The sequence below is a fragment of the Peromyscus maniculatus genome, chromosome 8 (genome assembly GCF_049852395.1).
Source record: "Peromyscus maniculatus bairdii isolate BWxNUB_F1_BW_parent chromosome 8, HU_Pman_BW_mat_3.1, whole genome shotgun sequence".
In the NCBI taxonomy this organism is placed as follows: Eukaryota; Metazoa; Chordata; class Mammalia; order Rodentia; family Cricetidae; genus Peromyscus; species Peromyscus maniculatus.
In genome coordinates, this window is record NC_134859.1 from 89329481 (window position 1) to 89345558 (window position 16078).

The window sequence follows — 16078 nt, forward strand, 5'->3', positions numbered from 1 at the left end:
CCCAGGACCTTCTACCGCCACTGCATCCTCAGCCCTGACTCCACTTTGTGTGACATAAGGAGTCTCCCCCTTCCCCAGTGCACGCCTGAAACTCTGAAAGTAGGAATGTCTACAGAGAACGTTGTTTTCTATTCATACATACAGATGACAAAGTTTATGCTAGGCCCAGTAAGAGCTTAACAACTTCTAATTGAAATAGAATTTTTTTTAAACAATATATCATATAAAAGTTTCATGAGTGCGTCTCTCGGTTTCAAAGTATCTGTCAGGACTTTCACCATTCACTTAAAGGAAGCTTCTCTTTGGCATTTCTGAATCACATCACCATTGGGTCATCATTAAGTAAAATAAGAATTACTTGAACACAAGTACTTTGATTCCAAAAGAGTTGATCTCCTTATCAAGATGTCTAATTGACAAATGGATTAAATAGCATGTACAGCATGGATCTTAGACAAAGGAGTGATCCACATCCCAGGCTGGATGGAGCATGATAGATCCAGATTCCATGACACTACTCAGAATTGGACACAATTTAAATCATTTTTAAATGTTTATTAACTTTATTTATTTTATCTTATTTACTTATTTTGGTTTTTGGAGACAGGTTTTCTCTGTGTAACAGAGCTTTGGCTGTCTTGGAACTAGCTTTGTAAACCAGGATGGCCTTAAACTCACTGAGATCTTCATGCCTCTGCCTCCCGAGTGCTGGGATAATAGGCGTGTGCCACCAGCCTACACTATTTTACTTTTATGAGTAAGTATTTTTCCTGCACATATATGTATGCATGCCACATGCCCTGTGGTGGTCAGAAGATGGTATCAGATCCCCTGTGGAGTCACAGATAGTTGTGAACCACATGTGAGTGCTGGGAAATGAACCTGGGTCCTCAGCAGGAGCAGCAAGCACTTAACTGTTGAACCATCTCTCAAGTCCCCACAATTTAAGTCTTCCAGAGACCAAAGTTCAATTCCCAGTACCCTCATGGTGGGTGAAAAGGTTTTACTGGGAAAACCAACTCTTTGTCCTCCAGACATATACAAACAATAATAAATGAAAAAATTAATAACAGTTTTTAAATTTTTAAAAAGTCATAAAGCATGGCTTGAGGATATAGTTCAGTGGTTGAAGACTTGACTCTTTTGTGCCAGGCCTTGGGTTGAATTCCTAGTAACTCAAAATAAACTATAATAAATCAGGGTGCTGGTATAGATTGATGAAGTTATGACTTTAGAGTCTGGAGCCAGAGCAGAATTTCCAAGACCGAGTAGTGGTAGCACACGCCTTTAATCCCAGCACTCGAGAGGCAGGCAGATCTTTGTGAGTTCAAGGCCAGCCTGGTCTACAGAACAAGTTCCAGGAAAGGTGCAAAGCTACACAGAGAAACCCTGTCTCGAAAAACCAAAAATAAAAAATAAAAAAAAAAAAGTGGGCAGTGGCCCAGCAGTGGTGGCGCACACCTTTAATCCCAGCACTTGGGAGGCAGAGGCAGGTGGATCTCTGTGAGTTGGAGGCCAACATGGTCTACAGAGTGAGTTCCAGGACAGCCAGGGGTGTTAAACAGAAAAACACTATCTCAAAAAAAAAAAAAAAAAAAAAAGGTGGGTAGTGGTGGCCCATGCCTATAATCACAACAGCACTCCTTATGGAATTGGGAGTTCAAGACCAGCCTGAGCCAGATTTATCTCAAAACTAAATAAACTCAAGCTTAACCCCAGCAGAGGCAGGTGGATCTCTGTGAACTCAAGGCCAACCTGATCTAGTGAGTTCCAGGACAGCCAGGGCTCTGTCTCAAAAATAAATAAATATGTAAACTCCATATGAACTTTTGGCTTCTTGTAGCAACTGAAAACACTTTCTACACTTTCTTTTCTTTTTCTTTCTTTCTTTTTTTTTTTTGGTTTTTCGAGACAGGGTTTCTCTGTGTAGCTTTGCGCCTTTCCTGGAACTCGCTTTGGAGACCAGGCTGGCCTCGAACTCACAGAGATCCGCCTGGCTCTGCCTCCCGAGTGCTGGGATTAAAGGCGTGCGCCACCACCGCCCCGCATGAAAAACACTTGCAAGGTCACGAACTGACTGAGATTTACATCCAGCTTCCCTCCACAACACCTTCTTAATTTCACAGCCTCATTCTCATCCACTCTTTGGAAAACTTCAAGACCAAAGTAGCTTGAGGCACTAAAAAATGAAGAGCGCTGGGCATGGTGGCGCATGCCTTTAATCCCAGCACTCGGGAGGCAGAGGCAGGCTGATCTCTGTGAGTTCGAGCCCAGCCTGGTCTACAGAGTGAGTTCCAGAACAGCCAAGGCTACATAATGAAACTGTCTTGAAAAAAAAAAAAAGAAAAGAAAAGAAAAAAAAAAAAAAAAGAAATCGAAGAGCTGCCTCGACAGGCTCATGCCTCCACCTATAAGCAGACTTTCACTAAAACGGCTGTGATTTCTTCTGTGTCCCCTCCAAATTATTTCAAAAACTGTAGGCACGCTCCCTTCCTCTTCTCATGACTACCACTTGGTTGATCTGCCCAGCGAGGAAATTTTTACGGCAGGAGGGTCGTAGAGGTGAGGGCAAGGCGAGTTTCTCGCACATAACACACACATGTAAGCCCTGGGTTCTTGAGGAAAGACATCTCAAAATCGAGTTGAAGATGAAGTAGCATGGGAGAATCCTGAGCAAATGATCTCGAGTTGAGAGAAGTGGGTAGTGATGTTGGAGAAGAGAGGTCGGATTCAGCAGGTACCCCGACCCTGGAGATTAGACGACATCCGCCTTCTCCGCAGCAGAACAGGGAACCACCGGGACACACCACCGGTCCCCAGGTTCCTCTGTCCCCTGACCCGGAACAGCAGCGGGTTTCTCCGCTACGCCGGCAGCCCACGTGCTGGCAACAGCGGCCACGTGGGGCCCCGAGGAAACGCCTTCGCAAAGGTTTGTCCCCTCCGCTGTCCAGTAGAGAGGAAGGCCGGGGAAAGAGCGTCGTAGGGAAACAGTACCCGCCACAAGCCCAACGGGCGCGTGCCGGGGACTGCGGGGGCGGGGCGGGGCGGGGGCGGGGCTTGTTTTAGACCCCCGGCGGGGAGGGCGGGGCCCGGGGCGAGAAGGGGTGGGCTCCGGGGTGCCGGCGGGGAGCCGCCGCTCGGCGTTTGACGGGGTTCCCTCCCGCCTGCGCCCTACCAGCCTGACCGACGCCAGCCTGACGGACCCCTGACTCACCATGGAGTCCACGCTGATCGCGGGCATCGCCATGGCCGAAGCGCTGCAGAACCGGCTCCCCGGGCTAGAGAACATGTGGCTCTGGGTCACCTTTCTGGGCGATCCCAAGAACCTCTTCATATTCTTCTTCCCCGCGGCCTACTACGCCTCCCGCCGACTGGGCATCTCCGTGCTCTGGATCACCTTCATCACTGAGTGGCTCAACCTCATCTTCAAGTGGTGAGACAGACCCCTTCGGGCATCCTGGGCCCCCTACCCCTTTGAGGTCCTGATCTCCCTCGAGTACGTACCTCAAAGTCAATGCCACCCTTACTATCCCTTAGGCCCTAGTTTTCACCTTGAGTTTCTTTTTTTAATATCTTGGCCGCAGACCTCGCCTTCCACCCATCCTCGAACTGTCTCAATCCGGAATGACTTGAGGGGCGTGCGTGTCCAACTGCAAATCAGTCCCCGCCTCAGACCTACTGATTCCGAAACTCCAAATTTAGTTGTAGTTGGGAATCCATTATTAGCAATTATTCTAAATAATTTAGGTAGCCGAAAGTCTTCTTTCTTAGCCGGCCGTTTTATTCACCGGTTCATTCGGTTAACTTGGGCTAGGCAGCAGGTGCTTTCTAAATGAAGGTGTGGTCCCTGGCTCCCGCTCAAGAGCATAGGCAGTGCTTGCAGACTTCTAGAAACACAGAAGCTCAGGCTCCAGGCCAGATCTGCATTTTAACAAGGCCCCCTGGTTATAGAGTGCCCAGAGAAGTTTAGAAGGCACCAACCAAACTTTAGAGGCTAGAAGGAAGCCTTGCCCTCCCTGCAGGGACACCTCTCTTCTTTCCCTAGCAGTCACTAGTTAGCTTTCTCATTCTAAGAAGCCAGGGTCCCGTACTGCTGAGCCTCCTGCGGCCCTTGGGGTTTATCTGTGCCGCTTGGTTGGTTTGTTTGGTCTTTAGAGTGTGGAAGGGAGGGACTGGAAGTGCAGCTCCACCTCAGCTGTTTTTGCCCAGTCCCCAGCCCTGAAGTAGAAAGGGAGGTTCTTAAAGAGACACTGAATGGGCTAGACTGACTTACTGAAAAGCAGACTAGGAGTCCCCCTCCCTCCGGCCCTTTTCCACAAGGGCTGCATCCTTACTTGTAAACTAAAAGCGGTTGTCTCATCACTTCCTTCTGGCCTAACGGCCCCCATCCTATGCTCTGTGCTCTTCCCTCCTTCAGTCTGGCTAAGACCAGTGCTTAATATCGGAGCAACAAAGCCCCTAATCCTCCTCCTCCACTGAAACAAGGTCTCACTATCTGGGCCGGAATGGTGGTCCTCTTGCCTCGGTCTCCCTAGTGCTGGGATGACAGGCATGCACTAGTATGGCTGACCCCATATCCGTTTTATAGCTTTGTGGCCAGCACTTGATGTGTGTGAGGCCCAGGTTTGGGTGAGGAAAGGCCCGTCTCCTCTGAACTCTTCCCCACCTCCAGCTTTTTGCTTCCCGCTCTCCTGCCTTTTCTCTTCCTGGCCACAGCAGCCTCCTCTATGTTGGGCTCTCCAGAGGCCAGACAAGCACCCGCTAGGCCAAGGGAGTTGGATTTTTTTTTTGGGGGGGGGGATGTCTTTCTCAGACCCTTCTGTACATTTTCTCCTCCCAATTTTGCACTCGAGACACTCACCTATATAATTCAGGAGTGGGTAATCCAGGCTGAACCGGGGACCTGAGAGCGGGATCAGGGATGGGGAGGGAGGTCATGAAGGCCATGTCCCAAGAAGAGCTGGCCATGCAGTGGGAGGGGTAAGAGTGGGACACGTGTCTCTGAGCACATGTACACAGTCTCTCTCCACAACCTCTGGCCTCCAGATCACTTTTAAAAGAAAATGTGTGCTTTTCTGTATTCCAAAGTAGAGAATCCTGGTAAGACAATAGCTAGAATCGGAGTAGCCTTCTGAGTGCATCCAGCAGGTCTTCCGGATTCCTAGTGTCCCTTAGCACTGGGTGTGTGTGTCAGCGTGGTCTTCTATCTTGTGTCTTCCAGGTTTCTGTTTGGACACAGGCCCTTTTGGTGGGTGCATGAGTCTGGGTACTCCAGCCAGACTCCAATCCAGGTTCATCAGTTCCCCTCTTCTTGTGAGTCCGGTCCAGGTGGGAAAAGTTCCAGCTTCCTCCCATTCTTGGTGTGGTTAAGGTTAGGATAAACATTTCCATGTACTTCAGCTAGGATGGTCCAAACAGGCCCAGCCTCTCAGTTACTGATTCCGAAAACAAACTCTGGGAAAGACCAGGCTGAGTGACCTGCCTCGTGCCAGGTAACCACCTCACAGAGCGTAAAGCCAGGGACGTGGCAAGGCAGAAGCCCGAGAACAGTGACCTTGAGAGAAAGTCCTCAGGGGAAGAGATAGGCTGCTACTGGCAAGCTGTCTTCACCTCCAGGGGAGGCAGATGTGGTGAGGGGTCACCGGAGGGGGCTCGGGTCTCACCTCTGTTTTTTCACCGTGAACTTCTGGATCTCCCGGCAGGCAGCCCTTCTGGCCACTGCATGGTCACCGGAGCCGCTCTCTGGCCCATAATGACAGCCATTTCTTCTCAGGTGGCCTCTCGGTCCCACAGGTACGACCACGATACTGTCCACCGGTAGGAGCATTGTGGACCCCAAAGTCTCCACGGCGTGTTAGTTTGGGAGCTAGAGCTGTGGTGACCTGGGGGCGCTGGTTCAAACGCTGAAGTCTTTAGATGCTGAAGAAAGCCCCTCCCCTCCCCGCCTTTTGTCTTCTTTCCAGCCCCTGGGTAAGGGCGATTCCTAGCCTGGCTTATTGCACCTTCCTATTGGCTGTCGGCCTATCTCGGGTCTTCCTCTTGGCACATTTCCCTCACCAGGTGTTGGCGGGCCTTATAAGTGGTGAGCAACTGGGACCAGAGGGTGTCTGTGGCAGTGGGAGGACTTCCCAGCATCCCCGGCTTCTGTAGAGCCAACTCAAGGTCCCCACCTTTGCCTCTGATTTCCTGCCGGGATGAATTGCAGGTGAGGGGGTGGATCATGTCCTCAAACATCTTGAAACTGTTTTGCATCCCTTTAGGTGCTGCCCTTGGGTGGCTGATGGCCCCCCGGGTGCCCATGGAACGGGAACTCAGCTTCTATGGGTTGACTGCTCTGGCCCTCATGCTGGGTGCCAGCCTCACGTATTGGACTCTCTTTACATTAGGCCTGGATCTTTCCTGGTAAGTCCTGCTTTGGAGTCTGGGCAGCTGGGCCCTGTACCTAGATGGTGGGTCTCTGGTTCACTGTGGCCGTGAAAAGACACATGAACTGTTCCTAGACAGAGATGCCGAGTCAATATACGTGCGAGCAGGCCCCCAAGGGAAGACAGCTAACAGCCGGTGGCTCTCTGGATTCCAGTCTCTCCTGGCAAAAACTCTTCTTCCCCACAGGTCCGTCAACCTGGCTTTCAAGTGGTGTGAGCGGCCCGAGTGGGTGCGTTTGGACAGTCGGCCCTTTGCCTCACTGAGCCGGGACTCGGGAGCTGCCCTGGGTCTTGGCATCGCCCTACACTCTCCCTGTTATGCCCAGATACGGCGGGCACACCTAGGAAATGGTCAGAAGATAGCATGCTTTATGCTGGCGATGGGGCTGCTGGTCATCCTGGAATGGCTGGGCCACCCACCTCAGATCAGCCTCTTCTACATCTTCAACTTCCTCAAATACACCCTCTGGCCCTGCCTGGTCTTGGCCCTGGTGCCCTGGGTGGTGCACACCTTCAGTGCCCAGGAGGCACCACCCGTCCGCTCCTCCTGAGGTCTCCTGCCTCCTGCCATTCTCTTGCCCAACACTCCTCGACCACCACACTCTAAGAGGCAGTCTTTCTGGGCTCCAGAGCAGGCCCGGATCACACTGAACATCTTTTCTGTCTCGTGTCCTGCAGTGTTAGCCCCCTTTAAAGAAGGACCTGTTTCCCAAGGAGGCTGTCTCCTGCCTGCCTTCCCCCAGGGTCCCCACAAAGCAAAAACAGCAGCAGGCAAGGTGGGGATGGGGGGCTGGGTTCCTGACACTGACAAACAGCTCAGGAAGGTCCCAATAAAGCTCTTGAAACTTCTGGATTCCTTCCTTGCCTGTGCTCACAGCTCCACTGACGCATACGTAACAGTGGCGTCTCTGCCCTATACAAAGACAGAAGTAAAAGGGGCTGAGACCTCACCTCTCCTCCCTGCCAGGCCACAGCAGAGCTCTCCTGAGATAGGTGGCAGCAATTCAGTGGACACCCCCAGTAGAATGGAGATCTCCCACCCTAGCCCCCCTACTTCTCAGACTGAATTCTAGTCCAAGGCTGAAGAAAGGCAGCATTAGGAAAGGAATGAGACGCCGGGCAGTGGTGGCGCACGCCTTTAATCCCAGCACTCGGGAAGCAGAGGCAGGTGGATCTCTGTGAGTTCGAGGCCAGCCTGGACTACCAAGTGAGTTCCAGGAAAAGGCGAAAAGCTACACAGAGAAACCCTGTCTCAAAAAGCAAAACAAAAAACAAAACAAAAAAAAAAAAAAAAAGGAAAGGAATGAGAACTTTTACTCCGTTTGGGAACCCAGAGAACAGACATTATTCCCAGAAGGCACTGCCACCAACAAGTTTATTTACACAGGACGCACAGTGTGACAGGATACAGAGTACTTCGCTAAACTCCACGTCCAGGAAGACAGCAGGAGTGGGTTTACATGAGAGCAAGACCAGCCCACGGGGAAAGGGAGAGGCCTGGAGCCCTGGGCTCAGTGCGAGGAGCTCTAGACAGCACACAGACACAGCAAACTGATAACTCCGTTCCCTCAGCCCTGCTCAGGCCCCCATCAGGATACTATGTAAACAGATTGCTGGGCCCTGGGGATGGAAGGAGAGAGAGTGGTACAGGGAGGAAGAGCTGGCCCCCTAGGAGCCGCTTCCCATCTTTGGTTTCCTACAGGCTAGACCACATCGACTGGAAGCCTGAGGGGTCCAACCTCTGGACACAGGGTTCCTGCTGAGAGCCCCACCCCCACCCCGCCCTGGCTTCTAGACAGGGTTCTGGCCCTGTCCATTTGAGAACCACCTCCTTGAGCATCTCCAGGCTCCAAAGCAAAAAGGCTCCGGAGGGAATCAAGTCTTGATCCTTCCCCATGCAGCAGGCTGGCAGCTGAAGAAAATCTGGTCCAGTACATCAAAGGGGCTTGCAAGAAGTTGAAGCTCCCACCCAGAGTCCACGTTCTCCCCTCTACGACCGGTCAGCACAAGGCAGGGAGATCAACAGAATAAGGTGGAGAACCTGTCTGTGTATGCGGGTCCCCCTGGCCTCTCCTAACTCAGCTGCTGCAGATCACCCTGAACCCGCTGGGCTCCTGGGAGTACGAAACAAGAAATCTGGGCCCAAGTCTGCAGTGCTGAGGCCAGAGAGGAGAGGGGAGTGTAGGGTGGAAGTCTACCCCACCTCCACTCTGCAATAGTAATGGGTCCTTCTGAGGGCAGAGAGGGGCGGAGGTGAAATTAAGGCATTCCCCCGGAAGCCAGCCGAAGCCGAGGCACCAACTTAACGGTCCCCATCTCAGGCAGCTCCAGAATTGGAGGTACTACTGGGAGTCCTGTCTAAGGTAAAAAAGAAAAGAGGACAGCGAATTGAGGGTGAGATAACAAGAGAGGAGAAGCAGACGGACGCTGCGCCCAACCCCCTACAGAAGGGATGGATTCCTAAAGCTGGGGCAGGGACCGTGTGGTGGTGCTTGGAGCAGCGTGGAGAAGCAAGGCTGAGAGACCCACACGGCACACGTTGTTGAATGTGTGACTTTTTGTTTTTAATAGAAAAAATAAACAAAATCACAATGATGAAGCCCGGAGGGATGGGGGCCAGGGTGTCACAGGGTTGGCTCCTGCTCCATGGGTTCCTCTGCCGGCCTGTGGGGACAAGCACAGGGAGGGCGCTGAGGAGAGAGCACTCACTACCTCAGGCCAGGGCACGGGGTGGGAGGCCAGATGCTTACCTGGGGCTGTGCTCTAGAGTGGCAACAGCCTGGGCCTGCTCAGCCCCCACAGAAAGCAGGGCCATGGCGCTCACAGTCTCGGCCTCCTCCGTCTCACCTGTCTGAGCCTCCCGCAGAGAGCAGCCTAGGCCAGTGGCAAACCTCTGTACACAGCTCCAGTGTTTGCCTGTGCAAGAGGGACAGGCAGGTTCAGGGAGAGCGGACGGGCCCAGACGGGCCTGCGAGCCCCAGCACCCTGTTCCCTATGCGGGCGGGTGGGGGTGTGAGCCCCTCCGCCTGTCCCCACGCACTCTGGATCTCGATGACTTTCTCTAGTGTGGTAACTGCATTGACGCTGGGTTTTTGCTGCAAGACTGCTTCATCCAAGGGCTGCAGCTGCAGAGACAAGAACAGCGGTCTTGGAGTGGCATGAGGGGTGATGCCTAGCTCTCCAACCACGCCCATTCCGCCCGGACATCCCTGGGCCGGCAAGCACAGGCTTCCGAGAGGAAGCCCTCATCAGAGAGCCCTCCCTGGCCAGCTATTCTCAGACCTGGGCAAACCTCAAGGAGCCCATGGGGGCCACCTGACCCAGGGAAATGGACATCCCTGCTGACCCATCAGCTCCTACCTGTCGTCCCCCCTCTGTGTCTCCCACTCACCTCCACGCTGAGCAGAGCCGAGACACAGGCCTCGGAGGCATCACAGATGGCGGTCAAGTCGTGGCCTCCCTCCAGGGCCAGCACCACCCGGCCCCCGGCCAGTGTCATGAGCTGCCTGGTGAGGTGGCCAAAACCTTTGCACAGGAGCAGAGAGAAGGATGAATGGTAAGTTGTGATCAAAGAGACGGAAGGAAAACCAACCAAACAAACAAACAAGAAATGAGACAAATAGCACACAATGTGACGGCAGGACTTGAGCCCCAACACATCTACCATGAAGTGAGATGTCTGAATTCATGGAGGACAGGCTAAGGTGAGGTGCATTTCCGGGAGGTCAAGGCCAGTAAGCTCAGTGGAAGACACTTCGATTGCTACTCCACTTCTACCTGATAGCCCCCAGGGCAGGGCTGGCAGAAGAGTGGGCGGAGCTAGCAAGTCTTAGACTGGCTCCCTGCAGTGCCGCCGCATTCCCTGTCCCGTGTGCCTCAGTGTTCCACGCCCTCCCAGACCCCTAGTAGGCTCACATCTGGCGGTGACAGAATAGCCACCCAGTGGAGACAGATGTCCTTCAACAGCATCAAACCCAGCGGAGACTAGGACGACGTCAGGTGAGAACTCGTGAGCAATGGGCATCACCACTGTCCTGTAAAGGGATGGCCCAAGCTAATGCCAGCGGAGGCCAGGCTGAGCCTTGCCACGCTCTGTTCTCCATTGGAGCCATACCCCTCCACCACCCCAAATGAGTGCCTGCTGCCCCTGCCAGCTCTGGGTCCCACCCCTCCTTTGGCCCTTTTCAGTCCCCACCTGAAGGCTGTCAGGTATTCCACATCGCCAATGGGGGGATCCACACCTCCTGTCCACGCCACATTAACATTGTACCCCACGCCTGGCCCTCCACCAACCTGGCATAAGGTAGGAGAGGTTACTACCACTGCCCTGGACCCCAAACATTACCCCACCCCCTGCCTCCAAGGTCTCACTCCATTGACCTCTGTGTTGCCCGACTGGCAGTCAGACCTGTGTGGTCCTCCCACTAGGAGCCCTCGAATGCCACAGGGACCAGCACCATGAATGGGCTTCTGTGGCTTCGTGCCACGGCCTGCTACCTCCCAGAAGGGCTCACATGAAGGCCCAGGAGTTGTACCTCTTCAGGAGCCCCAGAGCCCGGAAAGAAGTTCCCATTGTCATAGCGATGCAGGGAGATGTAGAGCACAGAGGGGTCATTGTAGAATGCTTGCTGGGTGCCGTTGCCATGGTGAATGTCCTGACGAGGATAAGTGGAGGGTGCTTTGGGCATCCATCTAAGCTCTAATCCAAAGGTTAACATGCCACCTGTTCCCCGCCCACCCTACCATCAGCTCCGAAGATGAGCCTACCAAAGGCTCTGTCCGGGGCTGTGACATTGAGGCCAGGCTCTAGAGCCATGGGATGGATATGGTTTATCTCCCTGCAGAACCCATTTCACTGAAGGGCAAGAGAAACCCAGGCTGGTAGGAAATTTAACACAGGCATATACATTCTGAAGAAGGCTCCAACATTTAATGAATTGGTTTTACTTTGAGCCAGGGTTTCCCTAAGTAGTCCAGGCTAGCCTTGAACTCTCAATCCTCCTGCCTCAGCCTCCTGAATGCTGAGATTATAGTTGTGCACCATACCTGAATACATGTTTTTAAACCAAAATCGGATTTCAAAAACTGTACCCTTGCTGATCAACTGCCCAGTGTTTCCTCAAGCACAGTGCACTTTCCAAACCATGACAGCGGAAGGCTGAGGGACGCCCACAGCCTCAGGAGCAGAGGTGTGGCATCCTAGCTAAGTAACCCAAACAGTGTCTTCACTTAGACAAACGGAGGTCTACTTCGCACTGCTAGGGGTGGCTGTGAACAGCACAGTGTCAGGTTCCTGGCACACAGCAGCCCCTACGGTAAGGGCAAGGAGGAAAATGGATTCTGGTAGTAGTGGTAGCATCCCTGTCCCTACTGCTCAGGGTAGGAAATCGTCTGGGTGTTGGAGGCTGCTGGAGGATGATAAGGTAAACTGAGGTTAAAAGTACACTGAGGTCTCCAGGGAGGAACCACACAAGGACCCCCCTGCCAATGAAACAGGAAGGATTTAAACTTATCAACATGGGCCAGGCGGTGGTGGTGCACGCCTTTAATCCCAGCACTCGGGAGGCAGAGCCAGGCGGATCTCTGTGAGTTTGAGGCCAGCCTGGGCTACCAAGTGAGTTCCAGGAAAGGTGAAAAGCTACATAGAGAAACCCTGTCTCGAAAAACCAAAAAAATAAAATAAAATAAAAATAAACTTATCAACATGGGAGGCCAAGGAGGCAGCTCTAGTACATCTAGGGTAGGAGTGAGCTGCCCGGAGGTGGAGGCGCTCCTGAAGGCCTTCTCTGGCACAGCTCTGCCCATCCCTGCCCAGGCACCCCAGCCCACTGCCTACCCAGTCCACGATGAGGACCTTGCCCACGTTCAGCTTCTGCTGCAGGAGTTTAGCTGTGATGGCCACGGAGTTGAAGAAGCAGAATCCCCTGAGGGGTGTGGGGAGGAGGAGAGGACAGGGCGGTCAATGTGAGGGATGTGAGGTCTGCTTCAGGTAAAAGACAGGAAGGAAGGGCTGGCGGCAGGGGGCCAGGGTCGGGTCAGAGGGCTACTCACATGGCTGTGGACTCCTCGGCATGATGTCCTGGGGGCCGGATGATAGCAAATCCATTCTGAAGTACAAGCAGAAAGGCAACTGTCAGGAAAGCCATGTGGCCGGGGACAGGGTAGACGCAGGAGGGAGGCACAAGCCAGGAGGGGGTTGGGGACACAGAACTGCACTTTCAGGAATGCCAACTGCAGCAGGCCCTCCGGGCACACCGCTTCCCTCCCTTACACACAAGAGGTGTGTGCTTTTGGTGCCTCCCTGGTCCCCCATGACCCTCAAACCACGGCTGTCCCTCAAGCTTCTCCCCATTCCGGCACTCAAGACTTCAAAGTTGCAAAAGGACAACGTCTTGATAAAGGGAGGTCCACGCTGCCCCTGAACACCAGCCGAGGAGCACCGAGGCCACAAACGCATCCTTACCTTCAGCTCTCCCGCAGCCACCTTGAAGGCCAGCTCCACCAGGCAGCCCACTGCCATCCGCACGGCACTGGAGGAGTGCATCTCATTCCACACAGTGTCACTGTCCACCTGCAGGGGCAGGAGATCGGGCTTCAGTGTGCCCTCTGCAGGGGGAGGGGAGGAATGGGAGTGGGCACCAGAAAGCAGGCCAGCAGCCGTGGGGGGCAGGGAGGAAGGGGCCGAGCTGGGAGAGCCACTTGCCCACTCCCGCTCCCACATATCCAACTCACCCCAATGCCCCCACAAGGCAGCATGGCGTACATCTTCTGGCTGATGGGGCCTGCAAGGAAGAGGGACAGAGATGCTCTGAAAGGTGTCCCAGGTGCCAGTTGGCATGGGCTATGCAGTCCATGCCAGCTGAAAGCCTCTATCTCCTGTTCTGGGAAGATGACCTATCTCTAGAGGCAAATAGGAGGGACATGACAGGTTGAGAAGAAACACAGACCACCGACTACCATCAAGTCCACCCTTACGCCTGATGCCCTACAGTATGTTCAATCTGCATCTAGGCTAATGGCACTCTCTGGGGCGGGGGGTGTGACCCACTAGGACGGCTGCCTACTCTGGCTGGGTGGTCTTCATGACAGCCCCATCACACTCGGACTGAGGACACACGTGAGACCATGGCCTGCAGCTCACCAAGCAGCTTCTTGCTGTCCAGCTTCTGCCGGTTGAGGGGGCTGGTCCCATAGAGCAGGGTGTGGTACTCAGAGTGCACTGTCTGGATCTCATCCAGCGTGGCTTTGCGACCCCGGATCCGCTGCCAGAGGGGGTCAAGAGGGGCCAGAGAGCGTTGACAAGGCTCAACTCTCTTGACAACCACAGCCCAGGGCTCACGGAGCCCAACTCCAGGAGATCTAATGGATTTGGATAACTATGCCTTCTTGGCCCTCGAGACCCCACTCCAGGATTCTTTCCCAGGTTAGCTGGGGACCGAGAGGGAAGCAGAGCACAAGGGATGGAACCGGGGAGATCCCAGCACTGACTGGAGGGCCAGGGTGTGGGAGAGGCTTTGTGAGGAGGGGCGTGAAGGCATCACTCAGATGGAGGTCCCGGCTGAAGGTAGGGCGCTCCCTCACCTCACACTTGCTGAGCAGGCCAGTCTCCTGCAGCCGGGACCAGATGCTCTGGATGCGGCCGGCGTGCTCTGGGTGCACATGTGTATTCCCGCACATGCACTGGTGCTTCAGCATGAACGTGTCATAGACCACACCTGGGCCACAGACCCTGGTGTCAGCCAGAACTGTTCTGAACCCTACAGCACACCCTGTCCTAATAACTGTCTCTAGCTAGCCTAGCTGTCCACCAACACTCACCTACACACCCTCTCTCCTCTCCTGAAATTGCTCTCTTCAAACCCAGCCTGGCTGCTGCGGTCTGTCCCGATCTGTCTTCTGCATCCCCTATACCGTTCCCATGGCGAATCCCTCCTCTCCCCCATCATGTCTGCTCATGGCGGCACTGTGCCCCACCGGCGAGACCGAGTCAGCAAGTCTGTGCCATGTCAGAACCGAGCACGGGGTAGCCGCATGGGCAAAAGGCTTCTGGGTTCTCCTGAAGCCGCACTGTCAACCCCACAGGGAGAAGGAGGCCAGGAGGCCAGGAGGCCAGGAGGGCAAGAACTAAAAGAGACAGTGGACTCTCCACCCAAGGCTCCAGGACTCGTGGGAAGAAGGTGTAAAAGCAGGTGCCCTAGGTGGGGAGTCGGGGAAGACAATGCAGCCCCATGGAGCAGGAGCGAGGCTGCCTACCCTCCTGCGTGGAGAGAAGCTGCTGCTGCTGCTCCCATGAATAGCTGTGGTGCCCAGGGAGAGATGAGGACCCGTCCCTCCCATGCAGCGTGTATGCAGGACCATGGATGCTACACATCCAAGCCCCTGGTGCACGGCGAAAGGACAGGATTGGGCAGTGGTGGGGCTTACCTGTGGTGAAGAGGTGCTTAGTGGGCTGGTCTGGGGGGCTCTTCATGCTCCCGGGAGCAGCAGGCGAGGACTGGGTGCGGCCCAGGGCCTGATGAGGCACAGTGGCCAGGCTGAGGGGTGCCTGGTACACCTGCAGGGGCTGCAGCTGCTGGGCATCTGTGAACAACTGGAAAGGAGCAGGAAGAGGCCTGGGTAAGGCTCCGCCTGGATGGAACTGAGAACAGGGTCCTTTCGGCCTCCAGAGGGCCCCCAAGTCTCCTCCTTCCCCCACCTCCTCCCACTTGCTCCCTCCAGGGACAGGAGACACTCCAGCCTTGCCATCTCCTGCAAGATGGGGAAGATGGGGGATGTGATGAGTCACTCCAAATAGTAGCATTGAGGTAAGAGGCTGAGAGGGACGGGGGTGGGTGGGGGCGGGATGAGTCAGGCCTGAGGGCTTGGGGCTGTGTCCGCAATGAATGGAGCGCGCTAGGCTCAAGGCACACTGTAGTAACAGTGGGGGCGTGTGTGTACACACGCACGCATGCACGCACGCAGAGACCAACGCACAACCAGCCGACGCAGGCGACACAAACGCAGACACACACAGCCACATGCAGGCACACACGCACAGGCACACACACGCACAGGTGAGAGGCAAGGGCAGTCACAGAGGGAGACTGGCGGGCAGGCACAGCTCAGGGGCCAAACAGGAGGCCCCTCCCACTCCCTCCTGGTCTCTCCTCCCCTTCTGGCTCTTTAGAAAGCTGCTCCAGGCCTGGCAACCTCACCACTCGGGACGGGACGGACGGGAAGGGCAGTCAGTGGAGACCGAGGGCGTGGGAGGTACCTTTTTGTAGCCAGCACTGGACTCCTCTAAGTCGGGGCCCTCATCAGGACCACTCTCGCCGTCCTCATCCTTGACCTGAATGCAGTCTTCCTCCTCCTCCTCTTCCTCCTCCTCCTCCTCTAGGTCTTCCTGGGTGCTCTCGCTCTCTGTGGAGCCTTCCCGGGGCATGGTCAGGGCCCCCTCCCCCAGCAAGGCCTCCTGCTGCTCTGTCAGCTCCTCCTCCGTCTCCTCGGGGTGGGTGGTGGGCTGCCTTGGCAGTTCCCCAGTCTTGGTAAGGATCTGGGAGAAGAAAGGCCACTGCCTGGGGGTGGGGGCGGCTGGGGCAACCTTTAGCCCAAGTAGGTCCACTACCTTTCTCCCCCTCTCCCAGCCAGGCACCTGTCCACACACTTCTATGGGA

The 16078-nt window shown here is 54.7% G+C and overlaps 2 protein-coding genes across 9 annotated transcripts in view; one reads left to right on the plus strand and one right to left on the minus strand.

The window, feature by feature from the left end:
• Nucleotides 1–2961: 2961 nt before the first annotated feature.
• Nucleotides 2962–7274, plus strand: G6pc3 (glucose-6-phosphatase catalytic subunit 3). 3 transcript variants are annotated; one of them, XM_076543415.1, is made up of 7 exons: nt 2962–3012; nt 3179–3433; nt 5222–5328; nt 5703–5793; nt 5964–6082; nt 6261–6402; nt 6613–7274. In XM_076543415.1, the coding sequence occupies exons 2-7, from the start codon at nt 3216–3218 to the stop codon at nt 6974–6976; spliced, it is 1041 nt and encodes a 346-aa protein (XP_076399530.1). In that variant the 5' UTR covers nt 2962–3012; nt 3179–3215; the 3' UTR covers nt 6977–7274. The 3 variants fall into 3 exon arrangements, with proteins under 3 accessions (XP_076399530.1, XP_076399531.1, XP_006970675.1); XM_076543416.1 differs by lacking the exon at nt 2962–3012 and having other exon boundaries at nt 3084–3433; nt 5222–5313; XM_006970613.4 differs by lacking the exon at nt 2962–3012 and having other exon boundaries at nt 3085–3433.
• Nucleotides 7275–8964: 1690 nt separating this feature from the next.
• The window catches only part of Hdac5 (histone deacetylase 5), a 36109-nt gene continuing 28995 nt past the window's right edge, over nt 8965–16078 (minus strand). For all 6 annotated transcript variants that reach the window (XM_015995598.3, XM_006970611.4, XM_006970612.4 and 3 more), the window contains 15 exons: nt 15679–15957; nt 14850–15015; nt 14007–14140; nt 13567–13687; nt 13158–13207; nt 12889–12996; nt 12477–12532; nt 12262–12349; nt 10961–11080; nt 10621–10718; nt 10341–10459; nt 9817–9950; nt 9466–9550; nt 9176–9341; nt 8965–9089 (listed from right to left, as the gene is read on the minus strand). In XM_015995598.3, the coding sequence (XP_015851084.1) occupies nt 9050–9089; nt 9176–9341; nt 9466–9550; nt 9817–9950; nt 10341–10459; nt 10621–10718; nt 10961–11080; nt 12262–12349; nt 12477–12532; nt 12889–12996; nt 13158–13207; nt 13567–13687; nt 14007–14140; nt 14850–15015; nt 15679–15957 (1764 nt within the window). In that variant the 3' untranslated portion in view covers nt 8965–9049. The remainder of the gene's footprint in view (nt 9090–9175; nt 9342–9465; nt 9551–9816; nt 9951–10340; nt 10460–10620; nt 10719–10960; nt 11081–12261; nt 12350–12476; nt 12533–12888; nt 12997–13157; nt 13208–13566; nt 13688–14006; nt 14141–14849; nt 15016–15678; nt 15958–16078) is intronic.

Coding starts and splice junctions, on each gene's coding strand:
- G6pc3 (XM_076543415.1), top strand. CDS start 3,216: ATGGAGTCCACGCTGATCGCGGGCATCGCCATGGCCGAAGCGCTGCAG. Junction 5,329..5,702: donor TTCTTGTGAGTCCGGTCCAG/GTGGGAAAAGTT, acceptor ATCTCCCGGCAG/GCAGCCCTTCTGGCCACTGC. Junction 6,083..6,260: donor GTTGGCGGGCCTTATAAGTG/GTGAGCAACTGG, acceptor GCATCCCTTTAG/GTGCTGCCCTTGGGTGGCTG.